Below are 19,688 nucleotides of genomic sequence, written 5' to 3' on the forward strand. Positions count from 1 at the left end.
GATTACTATTTTAATTTAGATTTTAGTTTTGTTCAATTATTTAGGGTTTTAAATAACTACTAAGTTGTTGACTTTTAAAATCAACTAAAATTCCTGGATTGATGCATTTAAATCTCCTTCAAAATCATAAAGTTCTCGTAAAGGTATGTTTAAAGTAGTTTCTAGCAGTAACTATTATTAACAAAATATGTATGCTCAAATGATTTTAGTTAACATCATTGACCTTGTTCTGTTTTAAGTTGCATGATTTTGCTTGTAGGTCCAATCAGGTAAATTTTGCTCTCTGCCATCTTACTTGCAAGAAAAATAGCAATCTTATAGTAATTTTTTTATGACATTAATCAAACTGATAATGTTTTTTCTTTGTCATACTAGTTAGTTCTTCTACAGGAGTTATATTTCTTATTGTTGCAAATGCACTAACTTCAGGAGAAAGGTAGCTGCTTGTGGCCATTTACCTTCCTTGGCAGCAGCTTTCAATAAAGGTAATATTTTTGTTCTTAGCACTACTCCTGTTGGTAGTTTAGAATATAATGTATTTTACATTAGATAGAAAGATTTAATTATTGATGAATAAAATTAATTTTTGTAATAATTTTATTCATATTTTAAATAATTACGGTTGAACAAAAATAATTATCATATGAAAAACTGTTATAACTGTTTGAATATAAATAAATTATTAGTCATAAAGGTCATGATTATATAAAAAGTCATAACCATCTAAATAGAGGTTTGTATATGTTTATTCATTATAAATAAATCTTTTAGCATAACTATTTTCACTGCTTCTAATTAGAGAGTTTGAGGCTTTATTATATCCTAAAAGTATAACTGCCTTTAAGAAAAAGTATTCTTCACACCTTAAAGCCAAAATTCTTTTATATTATTTATCTTTTCTTATTTATTTTTTTAATAATTTAAAGGCAATTATTAGAAATTTGTATTTCATATGAGGAAAATATAAGTAAAAAAAATTAGCATGATTTGGATATCAGTATTAGAGGAGGCTCAAGGTGTCCAAGGATTAATGTTTCTATGGACTAAAATGTTAATTTTCATAAAAATCTTCATTATAGGTATATATTTTATTTTTTGCATAATTGTTGGTAAAAAGATTGATTGTATGAGATAAATATGTTAATAATTTATTTTATTCGTGTGCAAAATCAAAACACAATATGCAAAATATTAATTATATTGCATAAATTTATGCATATACTGAAATTGACTCCACAATTTAGTTTAATAAATTGTATTATATTTATTTGAAAAATCGATACTTATAAAGACTAGGATGAGAAATAGCCCGAAAACATAAAAGAGAAAGACATAAATTGATCTACGACCAAAAGAATTATAACTTGTTATAAAATATCGAATTAAATTAGGTTCTAATAGAATGACTGATTGTTTAATAGTCATGTCTTGGTTATATATAGAACAGGCAAATTATCCCATGGTTTTTATGAAAAAATAAATTATTGTGAACAATCACAAAGAAAATACTATTATAACAATGAGGTTTATAAAGGCCTAGGTTTTGAAATATTATTCCCGTTAGTGATAGCATTTATAAATTGTTTGAATTTATAATATAATAAGTTCATGTAAGTTTATTATATGCAATGAATATATAATTTCATGAAGAATTATGGTTGATGGTAATATAAAATACATTAAGTATGTATATTTACGGCATCCTTATACTTTGTAAATTTTATGTTGGCATCATTAACTAAAATTTGGCCAACAATTTGAGCTAATTAGATTATTGATTAAAAGAAAAAGGCATGTCATTAAAAAATATTTAAGCATTTGTTGATTACTAGTATTTTGAAGGATGCTTATCAATGTCTAATTAGGCATGTTTATAAATTAGAAAAGAACATGCAAATTCAATGTTTCGAAAGGCACCAATACATACAGGTGTTTAATTCCATTTTTTGATGGCATGAAAAACATTGGTACAGTTTGTCATATATTACGAAAATGAATTGAAAGTGATGAAATTTCTTTTTTATATATATAAGAAAGATATGGACAATAGAGATAGAATGCCATCATCCAATTAATACATTATTGGTTAAAGATAATGAAGACACTTTTGCTTTTTGTACCCAAAAAAATGACATTTTGTAAGTTGTTATCGAGGTTTTCAATAGTTTCATAACAATAGCAAAGATGTGGCTGGTTATACACCAAATTAACATATGGGCTTAGATAATAATATCAGTTTGTAAAAGCCTTAAACCTTGGAGTTGGCCAATCAATGATTTAACCAATGTAAATTCATCATGAGTTTTTGCATGAAATATGAGTAGAACTCATATTATAATTATTTTTTATATTATTTTATGAAAATGATTTTTTGGATTCACTTTTCATGTCTTGCATTGATATGGTGATCTAGATATGAACATATTGATCATAAAATGATTCTGAAAGTATTTGAAATTAAAATTAAATATACTATGGACTCTTATTGTATATAGGCAGATTAGTTCTATGAGTAGAGTTTGAATTTATTATATATCCAAAAATGTTATGACCAATTAAAAGTGGTAAATAATAGAAATATATAGGTTAAAAAATGGTGGAGAAATAAAATTCTCATAAAATTTAGAAATCAAGTTTAGAGATTTCAATAATCATGAACTTAAAATTAGCCATTGGGCAATTATTGTATGCATTGAAAACTCATGATAACATTTGAGATAGTTGGTTTTCATAAAAGCCATCACTATAAATGAGATAACTTAAATAACCAAATCTACATCATTTGTAGGTATGATGTAGATTATTATGGTTAGCTTAGAATAGCCATAAGCCAAAATTGATGCCACAATCTTGATCACATTGTGGTAATCTTTTTTTTGGTTATGTATATGGTCTAATTCATAGATTATACAAATGATTTATCATTTATGGTTTTATATAGTAAAAATTTCAAAGTATATTTACTTTGGAAGCCATGAGTGATTCAAAGATCTTGTGAATTTGAAAACTTTTATAATAGCAAAAAGAATGTTATTTGATCCATTTGGGCGATGAAAATAGTTTTGTTCATAGTAATAAAAAATTATTAATAATGTCCATGATAAAATAAATTCATATAAATATTTATAAATTGACATAGAAGTCTTAAAAGGAGACTATAAAAGTATGACTATATTTGAAATCTATTTATTGATTTAAACTCTTATATTGAGTTAAAATATAAAAGTTTTGAAACTTTTATTGAAATATTAAAATATCAGCTAATTATCTTTTACTAAGGGTGAATTTGGAGGCCTCATTCTTAAAAAAAAAAAAAGAGACTATAGAAGCATTATTATATTTGAAATCTATTTATTGATGTAAATTCTTATATTGAGTTAAAATATAAAAGTTTTGAAACTTCTATTGAAATATTAAGATATCAGCTAATTATCTTTCACTAAGGGTGAATTTGGAGGCCTCTTACTTAAAAAAAATCAAATAGTGAAAAAATAAATGAAATGACAACTTGATTAAATATATATGATATCTTGATAATTGAATGAGATATTCCTTAATAAAAGAATGCATACTTGCATATAGTGGCGGTGATAAGAATCAAAAGAAATAAAAAATGCCACCATAGTGTAATAAGATTTTAGTATAATTTTATAAGCAAATTATACAAGCTAATAAGTTTAAACACTTATTAAAGTCATAAAAAGGTCCTTAAAAATTTTAAAAGGGACTAAAATCATTTAGTTTATTCATTGAGTTTATCCAATTGTACTATAATTGTATTAAAAATGTAAAAAGTGTGGAAATAGAATGGTTGAAATTAATAAATATAGAGTTATGGCCACAACTAAAATCAATTATTTCTTAAAATGATAAGAATGAGGCAACAATGTCTGGAGCATATAAATGATATGCAAAATGAAAAGTTTGGACATATTAGCTTGAAATGATTATGTTAGAGATTCAATCTCAAGTGAGGGTAATTACCATAAAAAAAAATTAAATTTCAAAATATTTGATTAGTAGTACTACAAGTAGAATGGATTTAAACCCTTACTATTAGACATTGATAATGGGAACCCAACTTTGAATTAGAAACCTCTAATTACAAAGTTTGATAGGTAAAAATAAGTTATTGTTATGTGTCTATAAAACACTAGTAAAATTCATTTAAATTTTAGAAACTAGTATGATCCATTACGAAAGGAAAATAAGTTTTTATACTTTTAATGGAGTTTTAAATGTCTAAAACAATAGAGACATAATGAAAACTCTACATATATAAACATAGAAGTGGTGCCATTTTAATGAAAAGAATTGTGATATCTCTTATAAATGTTTATGAATAGGATAAGTACATGGCCATAATAGTGCTAAAAATGGTTATAAACTTCTGATAGAAGAATAAATAAGTATTATGTATGTTATATCTTAAATTCTAACACTAGAAGTTGAGGTTTAATTTACAGACACTATCAACTTTGTTAGAATTCTATGATATATATATATGCTAATTAAAGGTTTAAATCAAGAGAAACCTTCTTGTATTCATAATATTTATTTTTGTGAAAAGTAAAATTTAAGCACCAACATTCCAAACAAGTGAAAAATTGTTGTAGTTTAGAAAGTGGTGCATCCCACATTGGATAGAAAGATTTAGTTATTGATGAATAAAATTAATTTTTGTAATAATTTTATTTATATTTTAAATAATTATATTTAAACATAAATAATATTCATATGACAAACTGTCATAATTATTTGAATATAAATAAATTATTATTCGTAAAGGTCATGATTATATAGAAAGTCATAATCATCTGAATAAAAGTTTATATATGCTCATTCATTATAAATAAATCTTTCAGTATAACTATTTTCATTGCTTTTGATTAAAGAGTTTGAAACTTTGTTATATCTTAAAAGCATAATTACTTTTAAAAAAGCGTTTTTCACACCTTATAGCTAAAATTCTTTTTTATTATTTATCTTCTCTTATTTATTTTTTCTAACAGCTCCTTCACCATGTCCACTCTGTCCCCCGACACCAAAACGAGTCTTCAGTCATAAGAAGTATTGTATGTGAATAATGTTCAACAAGATCTTTTTTCTTATTGTGAATGATAAAGGCTGTAGTGTATAATACAAAGATACTATATTTGTTTAATAGTTTCCCTTCTAATCGTTTAACAAATTCATTTTGTATCGGTTGTATGGACTTTGATTAATCTTCTATCTTATAAATTGTACATTCATATATTGTCATTTTGTCTAATTTCTTCAGTTTTTTTTCTTTTTGTTTCTGCATGTCAGTTTACAGTGACCAAGGGTTGCCAGCTAATCTTTCATTTGTACTCCACACACTCAGCCCAACAGGTCATGACCATAACCATGTTGACGCTGAGATTGCAGCAGGGCATGGTGAAAACCTGGCATCAGGAAACAGGGGCACACCCTCGCGTGTACGTTCTGGGAAGTTCAATGGGCTTGTGCGAACAGTAGCTCAGTGAGGAGATGGTAGCATCAGGTGCAGATCCTGCTGATGGGGAAGTAATCCATTTGACGGTAGACTACCGCAAAAAAAAAAAAAAAAAAGAAAGAACATTGAGTTGAGCCGATATTCCATCACCAGCTTAGTCAGGTCAGCGTCGATTCGCTGTTGCATTTTTCCTCGAGTGGAAATCTGGCTGCCCACAGGATGTTGAAGGTGTGTTCTAGGAAAAGATATCCATGTGGTTCAGACATGCCCAGTAATGGCTTCCATGGTTTCACCTATCAGGTGCGCAACCTTGTAAGTTTGTCATCGACATGGAAACTGAAAAGCTTTGATCTTTGGCAATGTAAGCATGGATTTGCAGTTTAAAGCATTCCATGCTATACGTAACCTGTATAGATGCGGTTTTGAGCTACCTATGTTCGCATACTACATGTAATAGACTACAATAATTGTAGATGGAGGCCAAAAGACAAAGGATAGATCTTGTGGTACTGCAAATATGTTAGGTAATTCATGTTCTATTATTTGAAGACGTCGCTGCAAATTTTGAAGCCTTTGGTGTGACATAAGCACTTAATCCAAGTCCGATAAATTTGTAAACTCTTGTACTTTAAAATTTTCATGTTGATTCCTTCGTGGCTATGCTCTATGAACCCAAGAAATGAAATCAAAGATAAAAACTTGAAAACTCTAGGATGAATTAAATGTTGATGGGATGTACTAATGGATTCATTTCTTGATTAGATGATTTCTTATGTTTGGTAGGAGGGAAGTTTCCAAGCAAGCATTTATGAATGTTTCCGAACTCGGGCCAGGCTCAAATATGTTTGTTCAAGCCAACCTAACCATTGTGCTAAAGCCCACCTCACCTCAAGGGAATGGCTCGAACCCAAAAGCCTAACCACTGGTCCAAGCCCACAATTATTATATCGGAACTCTCAAGTACCATTGATGCTGCTAAGTTGAAAGGGCTAAAGAGCAAAATTTGAAGAAGCTAAGATTTACATATGATAATTTTAAATAATAACACGATCAGATATGAAAATAATATAATTTAAATTTTTAACAAAAATTATATATAAGTATGATAAAAATTTAAAAAAATATATTTTTTGTTTTATGTATTTATATAAACTGTGATAATAATTTTTAAATTTTATACTTGTTTAACATAAAATAGACATATATAAATACCAGAATTGTCAAGAAAGACCTTACGGCAAACTTTTATCTCAACTGCCCCAACTATAGAAATTTCTACTGCATACTTTTAATAACCATCCTTTTAGTTCCAACTGTCTTTCCTGTCTGGTTTCATGTCACTTATCCAAGCCACGTTTCCCGTTAAAATGGATAAAAGAAAATATTAGCTTGCATCCAAAAGTTTTTTGTTAAAATCATCTAAATTTTGTACAGTTTCAAGCCCACAAACCAACTTTAAATGTGAAGCTTCCCTTTTAACTCCTACAATTCATAACTGCTTCCCTTAGAGGTAGGTTCATAGGGGAAAAAAGAAAGAAGAAAAAAGATGTCAGCTGCAGTAGGAACTTTCTCAGCATCCAAAGAAATTGGTTTCAACAAAAATGAAACAAAAAATGAAGAGTTGAGAGAAAACAATAACAAGAACAAGAAGTTTGTTGACGAAGCTGAGAACAAAGGTCACCATGAAGATCATGGTGATGATGATGATGATCACAATGAGAGTAAGCATGATGAAGAAGATGATGCCAAGCTGAATTCTGAGAAGGAGTTGGACCTTGGTCCTCAGTTTTCACTCAAAGAGCAGCTTGAAAAGGACAAGGTACATTTGCATGAAACTATCAGTTCTTTGATTTTGTACCCAAAAACTGGCTCTGGGTATTTCTTGTTTGATTTTTTTTTTATTATTACCTTTTTGTTTTTCAAGGATGATGAAAGTTTAAGGAGATGGAAAGAACAGCTTCTTGGGAGTGTTGATATGTCTGCAGTTGGAGGTAGTTTTCTTTTCTTACACGAGTTCTACTACACATTTCCATTGCATAGTTTTGGTATTTTTTTCTAGGAATTGGAGAAAAACTTACCTTAAATTTATATATACAATTCGTATAGCCCTGTTTATTTCGTACAAATATAAATTATAAAAATTATTATATCACAATTTATATTAATATTCATTTGTTTTTATCAAACCTATATACAATTTTTTGCTAAAATTTTAGATTTTATTATTATTATTTTTTTCATGTCATCATATTATATTTAGAATTACCAAATTTACTTAATTGGATAAAACACACTAGTTTATATGAATTTTAATTTTAGAACATGGAAACTAAACTTGTCTCTTGAACACAGAGAGCAAGGAACCAGAAGTTAAGATACTAAGCCTTTCAATCCTATGTCCGGGCCGACCAGACATTATCTTGCCAATTCCATTTGCTTCCAAGCCTAAGAGCTGTCTGTTTATACTAAGGGAAGGAAGCCAGTATCGCCTTAAATTCTCCTTCAGTGTCTCCAACAACATTGTCTCCGGACTAAAGTACACAAACACTGTCTGGAAAACTGGTGTTAGAGGTACAGAAAGATTAAAATTAACCTAAATGTGATTAATTTTTTTATGGATTCATTAACTACTTAAAATACATGATCGAGTAAATGCATACGTTTGATTCAATAATAAGTGCATGTATCATCTACTCATACTCAAAGAGTCGGATTCAAATCTCACTTCATCCGAAATTAAAAGACATGATTGAGTTTCATTTCTCATTGTAATCCTGATATATTAATGAAACAATTGGGCAGTGGACAACACAAAACTGATGTTGGGAACATTTAGCCCTCAGAAAGAACCTTACACATATGAATTGGAAGAAGAAACTACCCCTTCAGGCTTGCTAGCTAGAGGCACGTACTCGGCAAGAACCAAGGTAAATTTTAACTAATAATGTTAACTACAAATTTGAGCTGTATTTGGTCATTAACTTTTTGACATACTCTTTTACTTTGGCATTTAAATACGACAACAAATAGTAAAATAAAATCTAAATAATTATTGAAATTTTCTTTTGATGGCGTTTTTTAATTTGTTTATGCAGTTTGTAGATGATGATGGCAAAGCCTATTTGGATGTGAGTTACCACTTCGAAATACAGAAGAACTGGCCATCTCGTCCTTGAAACGCCTTATCTACAACTTTTTTTTTTTTTTTTATTCCATCAAAGTGTTTGTGCTTCATTTTTTTTTTTCTTTACCAATTTCCTTGTACTTTCAATTTCGTGTTACTTTTGCCTTGCTTTTATTTCTGTCAATCTACATATCATGCCCCCTTATTCCCTTCAATTAAGGTTGCAACTTTTACGTAAAAAGAATAATATTATAAATAACTCTTAAATTATATAAAAAGATTTAATAAAATTATAAATTTTAAAAATTTTTAACATAATATTTAAATTATAAATTTATTAATTAATTATACAATAATTCTTTAAATATTATATTAAATAATAAATTTATAATTTAAATATTATATTAAAAAATTTTAAATTTTAAATATTATATTAAATATATCATTATAATTTAAGAATTATATATTATATTAACCCTACGTAAAAAGTCCCTCCAGAGCAACTTGCACCTAACAATAGGTGAAATTATTAACTTTGTGGGAATGAAAATGACGTGGAAATGGACACCATGTGCCATGATTTAACAGAAACGTGGACCTGCCTTTAACCTTTTTTTTCTTTTTTTTGGGTATGCCTTCTGTTGCAAAGTAAACGATAATTTATTTAGTGGTCCAAAAGCGTTTGTACTAAAGTGATTGTCACATGCAATTTCATGGCTAGTAGACTTACTATGGTGAAATAATAAAGCGAAGTTTCACAAATTGTCTTCAATCATCTTGGACATGGAATAAAACATATGGAGAAAGGTTGAAAAAGAGATCACCTTATCTTTTATATTCTTACATGTTAAAAATTTACGAAAAGATATGAGTAAAATTTATATATTTTTACATGACTGTGAGAAGCTAGTGATAGAATTTTATAAGATTAATATTAAATTTAATAATTTAAAACATAATATAATGATATGAAATAAATATGATATAAAAATAATATAATTTAAAATTTTAACAATAATCTTATATAAATTTAGCAAAATAAAAAAAAATTATATTTTCATATTAATACAAATTTTAATAAATAATTTTCATATAAAATATTATATAAATATATAAATTTTAATATTTTATATAATACAAATATATAAATCTTTAAATCTATTCAATTTGGAGTTTTGTACAGCAAAATTAATCAAATAACGGATTTTCTTGCTATGAGAGCAGCTACTAACAAAAGTGAGAGGAGTTACTAACCTTTTCACCTTTACTCAAGCTCTCAATCTGTATAAATGAATTCAACTAAGCTTTGAGTTTCTTAGTACTCTTTTTCACTATGCTGTTGATTCCTCACATTATCAGATTCCATGATAATTTCTCAGAGTCCCTACTTTCCTCTCTATCTTTATGATGTCGCTTGGCTCCCATGCTCTGCAAATGTTGTTTCTTTTCCCTGCAATATTATCAATCTCAGCTGAATCAACGCTGTTTGAAACTGAGCTTTAATTTCCACATCCCCGCCTCTTCTGATCATTACACCCATGCCCAATATAATTACACTTTTTGTTTGCCTTCACCTTAATTGCTGCTTAATTTAAGCAAGGAAGAAAGAAAAAGAACGAGGAGTAAGAATCAACTATAAAGGAACTTTTCATTTTGTGATCATTTTTTTTTTCTTTTTTGCAATGATCGGGATTACATGATTAGGTATAGGGCTAGATTATTTATCAAAGAGAATCCTGAGAGAAATCCAAGACTTGATTTCATTAGTTTATATAATCATTTTTAAGATGTGGATGACCTCCACTAGATTTAGGTATAAATATAAAAAAATCAAACTATACATGAGATATTCGAACTTAACGTAGAAAAAAATTCGAACTCAATTTATTTATTATCAAGTTGAGCTTGAGATACTCGAGTAACGAGTTGAGTCAAGTTCAAATAGTTTAATAACCGACTTGAGAGGCTTATGAGTTTAATTAAATTTTTATTTTTAATATATTTGTAAGTAAATAAGAAAAATATAATGTTTAATATCAATATTTATAATTTTACCCAACCTAATTGATGTAGTCTACTAATTTAAATTTGAGCAATTGAATTAAATTATGAGTCGAGATGGAACACAAAAAATAAAGCTCGAACAAATTAAAATCAAATTTCAAGTTAAATTGAGTTTGAACCTAATAATATATCGATTTAATTCAATTAATTACACCCTCAAGTATGAGATTCAAATATCAACATTTTAAATTTCTTTCCCTATCTCTAAATTACGTCCTCATTTACTAAAAAAAAATATTCCTAAAAGATGGGTAGGTTTATACTTATTTATGAACTTACATGTTTTCTCTGTACAATTTTTAGAGGACACCCAGCAATTGTACTCTTTTAAGAGACACCCCAGCGATGGGAACGTGAGAATCCAACTTGAGCGTCTCGGATCCGAGTTTATGGGATGAAAGGTCTTCTATTGTGTAGCTCAAAATCACATGTAATCAAAAAATTTTTCCTATGTACAAAATGATGGCATGCTTCTAGTATAAATCTGAACACTCGGGCTACAAAAACGGAACTCTCCGAAAGAACTAAATGGTTTCTTTTGCTCAAAAAGAAGAAAGAAGAAAAACAAAAACAAATAAACCAATGGCAACACTCGAATTTACCATTTCGGGTGCAGCTCGTGTGGTTGGAAGGGTAAGAATTTGGGTAACACATTCATGCTATAGCACTCTCCACTTGTACAAAGGAATAAAAGAAAAACCAATTCAACTCAACCTTATATGATAAAATGTATCAATCTCACTCTCTTTATGAAACAGAAGCTGAAATTCATGGATAGTCCAACAATGCAAATTTCACTTGCAAGCTAATCTTACCACCCTCATTGACTAGCTTAGCTGCAGTTACCAACCAATGTCCCGGAGCATCGTGTGGACCGCGCACAACGTCGGATATATCTAAATATTTTAGTAGTTTTTTGGAGCGAATTGGTGCAGGTGGACCTTCCGGATATATGCCTGAATTAAGTGCAGTTGACGCCTGCTTTTGTTGTCCAGTGACCATCCGTTGAGTGAAAGAAAAAGTTGTGCTTAGATTTGTAAGAAAACTGGCCTTACGAGAAGTTTGAGGTGCAGCTGCCCACTCTGTCTTCCTGATTGTGCAGTTGGGTATATGGGTGAAAAGCAGACGAAGATGCAAAACTGTCTTTGGCCACTTCCCTTTGCTAAGGAGCTGTGCACCAGTTACAATAAAAACACCACTTGAAACTTCTTGCAACCAGTTAGGATCATGCTTAACAACAGATGTGCACACATTCGAGTATCTCTTCCACCTGACTGGCTCTAAAAATTGATCACTGGAGTTATAGTCATCTGAACCTCGCCATTGGCATGGTCTGCCTGATGTCAATGTCATTATATTTGGAAGACTTGAGAGATGCTGCACATGTAACGCCAATCGGTTGCATTTCTTTCCTTCCAAATACAAGCGGAGGCCAACTGCTGGTTTTAGATCACTTGAAACCTGAATTGTCAAGAATATTTATAGTAACAACAGAATAGGATGAAACATGACTGCAAAATCTATCTCAAAAAATATATAAATAAATAAATATAGGATGAAATTTGATAACAACTCCGAGGGATCAAGCAATTTAAACCTATACATACATGCCTACATGTACCTATATGCATGGACTAGAAAGGTAAAACTATAGACAAACATGTTAGGCAAGCAAAGCCAGTTCACCAAAAGTTTATATTTAAAATATTTTTTGTCCTCAAGAATAGTGAAGTGTGTTTGTTGTTAGTTGTTAACAACAAACATGTTCAATTCAACGTCAACGTCCACTTCCAGAAGTGGTAACTCAACCTCCATCTTCTACCAGACTACCTTACAATTTGACCATGGAAAAAGTGACATTTTAAATAGTAAAGTTGTATCTGTTGTTAACAATAAAAAATTCAACACAATTTCCACTTTCCAAGAGTAGTAACTCAACTCCACTTTCTACTACACACTTTGACAAAAAAAAAAAAAATGGCATGTTAATTATAATAAGGTGACTACATCAAAACTCCTACAACCCGACCGATGTTAATACTATACAAGTACAAGCCATACTTGCCACACTCGTACAGTTTTCAAGCAAAACTTACAGTGATATTAATCTTACCTTTAGGATTGTCTGCGCTAGCATGTTGTTCATAGAATTTTAGTTGAGTTGGGTTCAGGTACTGTCATAAGATTTTAAATTATCTAGTTCATTGCTTACAACAAGAACATAAAAGGTAAGCATTAGTGCAATTTCCCCTTGACTTCAGAAATCATTCATTTTGGATCTTATGAGTCTTTGGTTTTAGATGAAAATAAAAACATAATGAAGCAGATCACAAGACAATGTGTTGATGCAAAACGCTGATAAGCTGACTACTGTAAAATAATGCTTTATATGCTGTTTGACTACCTGCGTAAAGCTAACGTACATCTTAGGACCCATGAAAGAAAATTTCAGGGAAGAGCAAGAAGCATATTTCCTATGATGCCAAAGTGGCAGCTCACAGAACATAGGTGCCCATTGTCGTGGAACTTGAAACTCCAAGAAATACCGTAAATCCTCTGGAGCAGGCTTGTCTGCATGCAGATTCAGAGAGAAAAAGAACTTTACTATCACATAAATAGAAAATTAGAAGAGTATGATAGGATTAAATTACTTGTAAAATGGTTGTTAAAAAGAATAACAAGGCTAAAGTCCTCCAACAGCCCAGTACTCAGGCCAAATATTTCATGTTCCCTCAGCTTGAACTAAAAGAAGTTCCCTGTACTTTTAACTTTTGTGCAATCAAGTAAAATGTTTAACACATTCATGTTTTTCTGCTAAACTTCTTGAAATGGCAATTACATGTCAGATTCAGTTCAGACACGGGGATATGTCACGTACTTTTCCAAAGGGGACATAACAGAGGGTAAATCTCTCCCTCAAATCTTCATGTGGCCTTTGATAGCCAACTGATTTGAAAAGTAAAATTAAATAAAAATGCAAACAGAATAAAATCAAGTTGAAAAGAGAATTTGCTTCCATTGGATCTTGAAGCACTTTTTCACCAACCAAACATACCTCAAACTTCAAAATTACAAAATATAAATGAGTGCAAAAGAAGGTAGTCAAACAAGTGTTTCTATTGATTTTGAACACATAATTATGTCTTTTGGAATATTTATTTAGAATAAGGAATTTTAAATAAATCCAATTTTTTGTGAGATTCATTTTTTTTCTTTCCTACCAAAAACGTATAAAGATATCCCAGTTTTGCCACCAAACTGTTACCCTAGTCAAGTTATATTTATACTAGGGAAGGATTTCAATCATCTTCAAAATCATATTTCAAGCATAATCTCCAAATTAAAGTTCTCTCCATAAGTTCGGCACAGCAATACTTACAACGAAGATACAAGTTGATCGCATGACTGAGATACCCACTTCCTGGAATCCCAGTCAGAAGAGAAGTAATTGGTACAAACTTGAACAAAATTCCTTCTGGTTTAGCAGGCACTGTCTGGAGCCAGTTGGAGTGACTATGCAATAACACATTTCCTCCTCTTTTTGAACAAATGATAGTGAGTCCCTGATTTAGTTGAAAACAAAGGGAAAGAAATAATTCATGGATTGTAATGATTATTTAGAAAAAAAAATACAGAGTAAGACTAAAGTTTTAGACTCACATCTCTGCTTGATGTTTCTGCAATGCTGGCCAACTGCATGGTGTTTGATTGCAAAATGCAATTAAAGACCTCGGGCACCTACATAAATAAATGGCATTTAGAAGCAATATTGGTGTTTAAAAGAAAAAGAAAGATCCCTTAAATTTTAATTAGGTGCTAATACTTTTTGTTTGACATCTCTTTTTTTTCTCTGTAGTAATGAAGGGCTTTGCCCATCTGAAAACATAACATCTCCAAGATCCTCCAAGTACCCTCTGAGCTCAGAAGGAGGAATTCTAGAGGAATAATTCTGTCTGACACATATTAAATCTTGACCTCCGATAGCCATGCCAACTATTATGTGTGTCCCATATGTCTGGATGAACCTGCCTAGTACAATTTATTAGATATGTACTGCATGAAACCAATAATAATGATATTAATAGATTCCAAGTAACCAAAATGATTCTTGTGCTCCCCGCCATCCGAATTTTGCAAATTTAGATACATCACAGATAAAACACTATGACAGAAAACTTAGTCAGTGGGAAATTCTATACATATAGACACATATTTGTTTGTGTGCGTGTAAGGATTGCCCCAACCCCAGAATTGAAAATTTCGAACTAGGTAAATCGGACATTTGCAATGGAAGCACAATTATGTCACAATTGGTTATACGTAAAAGATGATAGAACGCAAGCATGTTCAATCTAATCCATTCAAAAGGATTCTACTACTTTGAGAGCAAAACAGTGAGAAAGTAACATTATCAAAACCAAAATGCATTGCACAAGAAAGTTAAAAACAAGTACTACAGCTCCTTCATCATCTCAGACATAATTGTTTTTACAATATTTTTTTCCAGCATACAGCCACATGATCAACCAAGCAGTTGAGAACCACGTTTAATTCTGCATAACCAGTAATATATTTCCTTTAATAGGCAAGTGTGTATAACATACAGTTGACAGTATTATTTCTTAATAGTTTTCATTCATGGAAACAGCCTCCACATAATCCATATGACCTCTCATTGATATATAATGATTCTTAATGCCAAGAAATTGCACAAATAATATATTGAAAAGCTACCTAGACAACGCTGCTGGATCCCAGTGAGGTGGAACAGACTTCTTAACTCTGTCATGCAGTACGAGTGGAGATGATGTAAGGTGTAAATGATACAATGAAATAAAGTAACCATCAAAAGCAAGATTTTTTGTGTCTGCAGCATCATGAAGCCAGTCTCCACTCAAATCAAAAATAGTGTTAAGATAGCCTGAAGGAACTTTTCCTTGTATTGAGTACTTCTGATTGAGTAACTCAGACATCTGCAAGACAAGTAAGATTCAAGAGCAACGATAAGGTACAACATCAATACAGCACCAAATAAATTTGCTCAAATGCGTGTAAGGCTCTTAACCAGTAACAGAGAATTCACTAGGGATGAACTCTTGACTGAGCTCCAGACTTTCAAAAAGTTGAGTTATCCCAAAAATTTGATCATAATAAGCTTGTTGCTTATTTTTATAGCAGAGCGTAGAGAAAACAGGACAGGGGAAAACCATTTATAAGACATACAGGGCTATCATACAAATCCATCCTTCGGTATCTCTGCTTCTTTCCTACTTGAAGTCAAATATCAGTCCAGAGGAAGAGAGAAATTTCAAATAGTGAAAGTTCCATGAATTCAATTAGCCCCTTCCCACCTTCTTCACATGTAGGGGTGTAGAAGAATTGTTAAAGAAAAATCTAATAATCCATGCAAATACAACCCAGATTTCCTTTCCAACTTAAGAAAATACCATTAAATGCAAATCCAATTATGCATCTAAACTAGCTTTCTTTTCCAACTCTAAAACTTTGAAGCTGCATAAAAGGTGCCCCTAGTCAAAAGAATTGAATAAACAAGTCTATCCACATGTAACATAAGTCAAAAGAGTTGAACAAACAAGTCTATCCACACGTAACATAAAGGTTGCTTTTCATCCTCAGTATTCCCAAGGCTCTCTCATTCACCAAAAAAATTTTGGTAACGAATGCCTATAAAACACAAAGTATGGAACTATTTTTAAAAATATATACTTCTTTTTTTTTACCAAGGAAGCCGCAGCTTAGAATAAGAAAAGGAATTGGATAACTGCATCAACCAAACGAGCTGAACTCCCAAAAATATATACTTTAAATCCAAAGAAAAAATTTTCCATAAATATCACCTTTGCTAACCACACTAGTTAAGGATTTCAGGAACTCATTAGCATTTCCCTAGTCAAAAGTTATACTTTTCCAGCTGCAAATAGCCTTATGACAGTTTTTAGTTATACAAGTTGGCCATTTTACACTAGTATTAGCTCTTTTTTTGCCCACAAAATGAACTATGAAAATACACAACAAAAACGGATACATGGGTCAATTAGGGAACTGATGGAAATCAAGTTTGAGAAAAAATTCTGAATCAGGTATCCAAAATAACATCTTAATTATAGTTTTGAACACATAAAAAATCCCATATCGTTTAATAAGGAAAACAGAAGGTAGAAAGAAAAAAAAAAAAAAAAAAACAAACCTGATTGAATTCAAGAACATCGGATTTGAATCGAATACGATCGCCTTTATCAAGACGAATATCTTGAGAAACACCATTGATAGTAAAAGCACCTGGGAATACAATGTCTCTTTTATTGGTTTCATCAAGCACCACCAACCTTGTCCCTTTAGCATATTTCAACCTGAAATCTCCACTTATATCAAAGCCTTTTCCCAAAGCTTCCATAGCCCTTACCTCTATTGGCTTCTCAGTTTCCTCCATAACCATACTTGTTTCTCCTATACTCCCCTAGCTCAAAGCAGCAACTGCAGAATTGGAGCTTTGGGTTGATTTTTTTTTTTTTTTGGAGAAAGGAAGAGTAGCAGTACAAAATTGGACCACCACCTTTATTATTATAGACCATTATAGACAGGTATTATAAAGAAAAGACAGATTATATTTATATCAGTTTGGGTTGACAAAGAAGAGACGTTTGGTGGTTGAAAATCAGGGTTTTTCTGCATTTTTATTATGGTTGTCGGATTTGATCCAACGTGAAAAACAGAAGAAAGGCAACTTCCAGGAAGAAGGAAAGTTGGTATGAAGAGTATTTTTCTGGCATTTATTTGTTATACAATTCAGACATGTTTGACTAATGGAGTAGAAAATGGAAGAAAACTGGCCATAGAAGAAGGGATTTTGGCGCTTGAGGGAGGCGTGGAGTTGAATAAGTGGGACCACGTGGTGTTGACACCATGAAACCTAACCTTTTCAAAGTCAACCTTGATGACCTACTGCTTACCTACTGCTTTTTTTTTTTCTATTCTTTTCTTTGCTCTTTGATCAAATCGGATGTTTTTCTATGTTTTTTTGTTTCTTTGGAAAATCTATACTGGTTGGTTTGTCCTTATTTTGTTGTTATTTGAGTTAATCTATACGTCCAGTTTTCATAATCTATTAGGTGAAATACCCTTATTTTTATTTTTTTTAGAAATTTTATTTAATTTTAAAAAATAGAAGTTAAAAAAATTAAAAAAGGATGACGTATAAATACCTAAATTAACTTACTATTTTCTTAAAATATATCTAATAAAAAATAAAAATCAAAAACAAAAAATTGTATACAATAAAAAATGAAAAAAGTAAAAAAATTAAAACAAAAAAAAGAGGTCATAAAAAATGTCACATGAACATTATTGAATTTAAAATATTAATTTTTTAAAATAAAATATTAAATAATAATTTTATGAATATAATACATATATATAATTAAAATAATTATAAAATATATATTTTTATATATACCTCAACGACGTTAAAAAAATAAATAAAATTTAAATTATTATGCGACACTAACAATGATGAACATTTTTTAAAATATTTATATCATTAATTTAGAAAACACTAAAAAAGATTAAAAAAGATATATTTGAATGTGACATAAATACCTCTACTAATATCTATTTTTTAATTAGTAATTTAAAAAAGATAACAAAATTTTTTTTAATAATAATATCATATAGATATAATATTTAAAATGTTTAAAAATATATAAAATATTTATTAAATATAAAATATAAAAAAAATCAAATAACTTAACATGTAACATAACCTTGATATTAAGTGAGTATCATAACAAATTAAAACATAAAAATTATTCATTAAATATATAAAAATGAAAAGTAAAAAAAAAACAAAGTGATATACTATTGGAATCAAGTAGCTCCTACACAAAATTTAAAATAAAAAATATTTATTAAATATTTTTTTAAAAAAGTAAAAAAAAGAAAATTTTGATATAAATAACTCCACACAAAAAAAATAAAAACTTTAAAAAATATTTATTTATTTTTTGATATTTTTTAAAAATTAAATATAAAAAATAAAAAAGTAAAAGTAAAGAAAGGCCAGAATGTGCCATGTGGCACCCTTAAGCCGCATCCTATATTAACAAATTTTAATTACTAATATAAAAAATTTTGAAAAAAAAAGAAAAAGAAGAAAAATAGACAAAACATAATAATATAGAAAAATTGGGAAAAAATAAAAAAAACTGAAAAAATAAAAAAAATAAAAATAAAAGGCTCCCCTTAAGTTAGAGCATTATGCTCCGTACCTTACCAAGATTAATGTTATGGATTCCCTAATTTTGCTGAAAATTTCTCTCAAATAAAAAAGTTTACATTTTAAACAATAATAATAATAATAATAATAGTGAATTCGAAACCACACTCACTTTTAAGTATTGTTAGAAAGTAAAAAAAAATTTTACCCTCAATAACATTTTTGAATCATATTATTTTTTTAATTTTCTAAAATTAAAAAATAAAATTTATTATTTATTTCATTTACAAACAAAAATTATTTTTTTAATTAAATTATCTTACGTTTTCATAACCACATAAAAAATTTTATATTTTCTTAAATAAAATCAAATATTAGTGAAAACAACAAAGCATAAAGCAATGAACAGCATGGATCATACTGCTCTCTACCACTCTTCCAATCCACATAGAAAGGGACAAGTGAATGAAAATCGATTTAATCGAAAACACTAAATCCCATTTGAAATCTCCACTATCATCACCTGACCTAGAAACCTAAACCTCGTTAAAAACAACTAAACAAGACACAGCCTGTTCATATTCAACTGATCCATTCACAATGATTCAGCCAAGAAAATTGACAATTCCTTCTCAAAACATACATTTCACCAACAAATAATCAAGAAGAGACAATTTTTAGTTCCTAAGACACCATGGGCTTCTAATTTTCCTTTCAAGGATAATCTCAAATCTCAAATCTCAAATGATTCTTAAATTATAATAAAAATATTAATATAATACTTAACTCTA

General features: G+C 29.6%; 2 protein-coding genes across 4 annotated transcripts; one reads left to right on the top strand and one right to left on the bottom strand.

Annotated features, from left to right (window-relative positions):
• The first annotated feature begins 6,876 nt into the window (after nt 1–6,876).
• LOC111288046 (rho GDP-dissociation inhibitor 1-like) lies at nt 6,877–8,815 on the top strand. Its single transcript, XM_022878796.2, has 5 exons — nt 6,877–7,295; nt 7,401–7,467; nt 7,829–8,047; nt 8,279–8,403; nt 8,572–8,815. Exons 1-5 carry the CDS (start codon nt 7,023–7,025, stop codon nt 8,650–8,652), a joined length of 765 nt encoding a protein of 254 aa, XP_022734531.1. The 5' UTR covers nt 6,877–7,022; the 3' UTR covers nt 8,653–8,815.
• Nucleotides 8,816–11,162: 2,347 nt separating this feature from the next.
• LOC111288470 (MACPF domain-containing protein At1g14780-like) lies at nt 11,163–17,654 on the bottom strand. Of its 3 annotated transcripts, none has more exons than XM_022879373.2 (7): nt 16,873–17,654; nt 15,399–15,637; nt 14,488–14,689; nt 14,325–14,402; nt 14,044–14,227; nt 13,069–13,235; nt 11,163–12,125 (listed from the first exon to the last, which is right to left on the bottom strand). In XM_022879373.2, exons 1-7 carry the CDS (start codon nt 17,119–17,121, stop codon nt 11,433–11,435), a joined length of 1,812 nt encoding a protein of 603 aa, XP_022735108.2. In that variant the 5' UTR covers nt 17,122–17,654; the 3' UTR covers nt 11,163–11,432. The 3 variants fall into 3 exon arrangements, with proteins under 3 accessions (XP_022735108.2, XP_022735109.2, XP_089615137.1); XM_022879374.2 differs by lacking the exon at nt 16,873–17,654 and adding an exon at nt 15,888–16,139; XM_089759011.1 differs by lacking the exon at nt 16,873–17,654 and adding an exon at nt 15,730–15,852.
• Nucleotides 17,655–19,688: the final 2,034 nt, after the last annotated feature.

This window comes from Durio zibethinus, chromosome 4 (assembly GCF_047325235.1).
Source record: "Durio zibethinus cultivar Kanyao isolate XHJ-2024 chromosome 4, ASM4732523v1, whole genome shotgun sequence".
Lineage (NCBI taxonomy): Eukaryota > Viridiplantae > Streptophyta > Magnoliopsida > Malvales > Malvaceae > Durio > Durio zibethinus.

Excerpts from the sequence above, each read along its gene's own strand:
- LOC111288046 (XM_022878796.2), top strand. The coding sequence starts at position 7,023 with ATGTCAGCTGCAGTAGGAACTTTCTCAGCATCCAAAGAAATTGGTTTC. Across the intron at positions 7,296-7,400 it reads AGCAGCTTGAAAAGGACAAG|GATGATGAAAGTTTAAGGAG; the intron begins GTACATTTGCAT and ends TTGTTTTTCAAG. Across the intron at positions 8,404-8,571 it reads CGTACTCGGCAAGAACCAAG|TTTGTAGATGATGATGGCAA; the intron begins GTAAATTTTAAC and ends TTGTTTATGCAG.
- LOC111288470 (XM_022879373.2), bottom strand. The coding sequence starts at position 17,121 with ATGGTTATGGAGGAAACTGAGAAGCCAATAGAGGTAAGGGCTATGGAA. Across the intron at positions 14,690-15,398 it reads GATCCAGCAGCGTTGTCTAG|GTTCATCCAGACATATGGGA; the intron begins GTAGCTTTTCAA and ends TGTACTAGGCAG. Across the intron at positions 12,126-13,068 it reads TGTACGTTAGCTTTACGCAG|GTTTCAAGTGATCTAAAACC; the intron begins GTAGTCAAACAG and ends TTGACAATTCAG.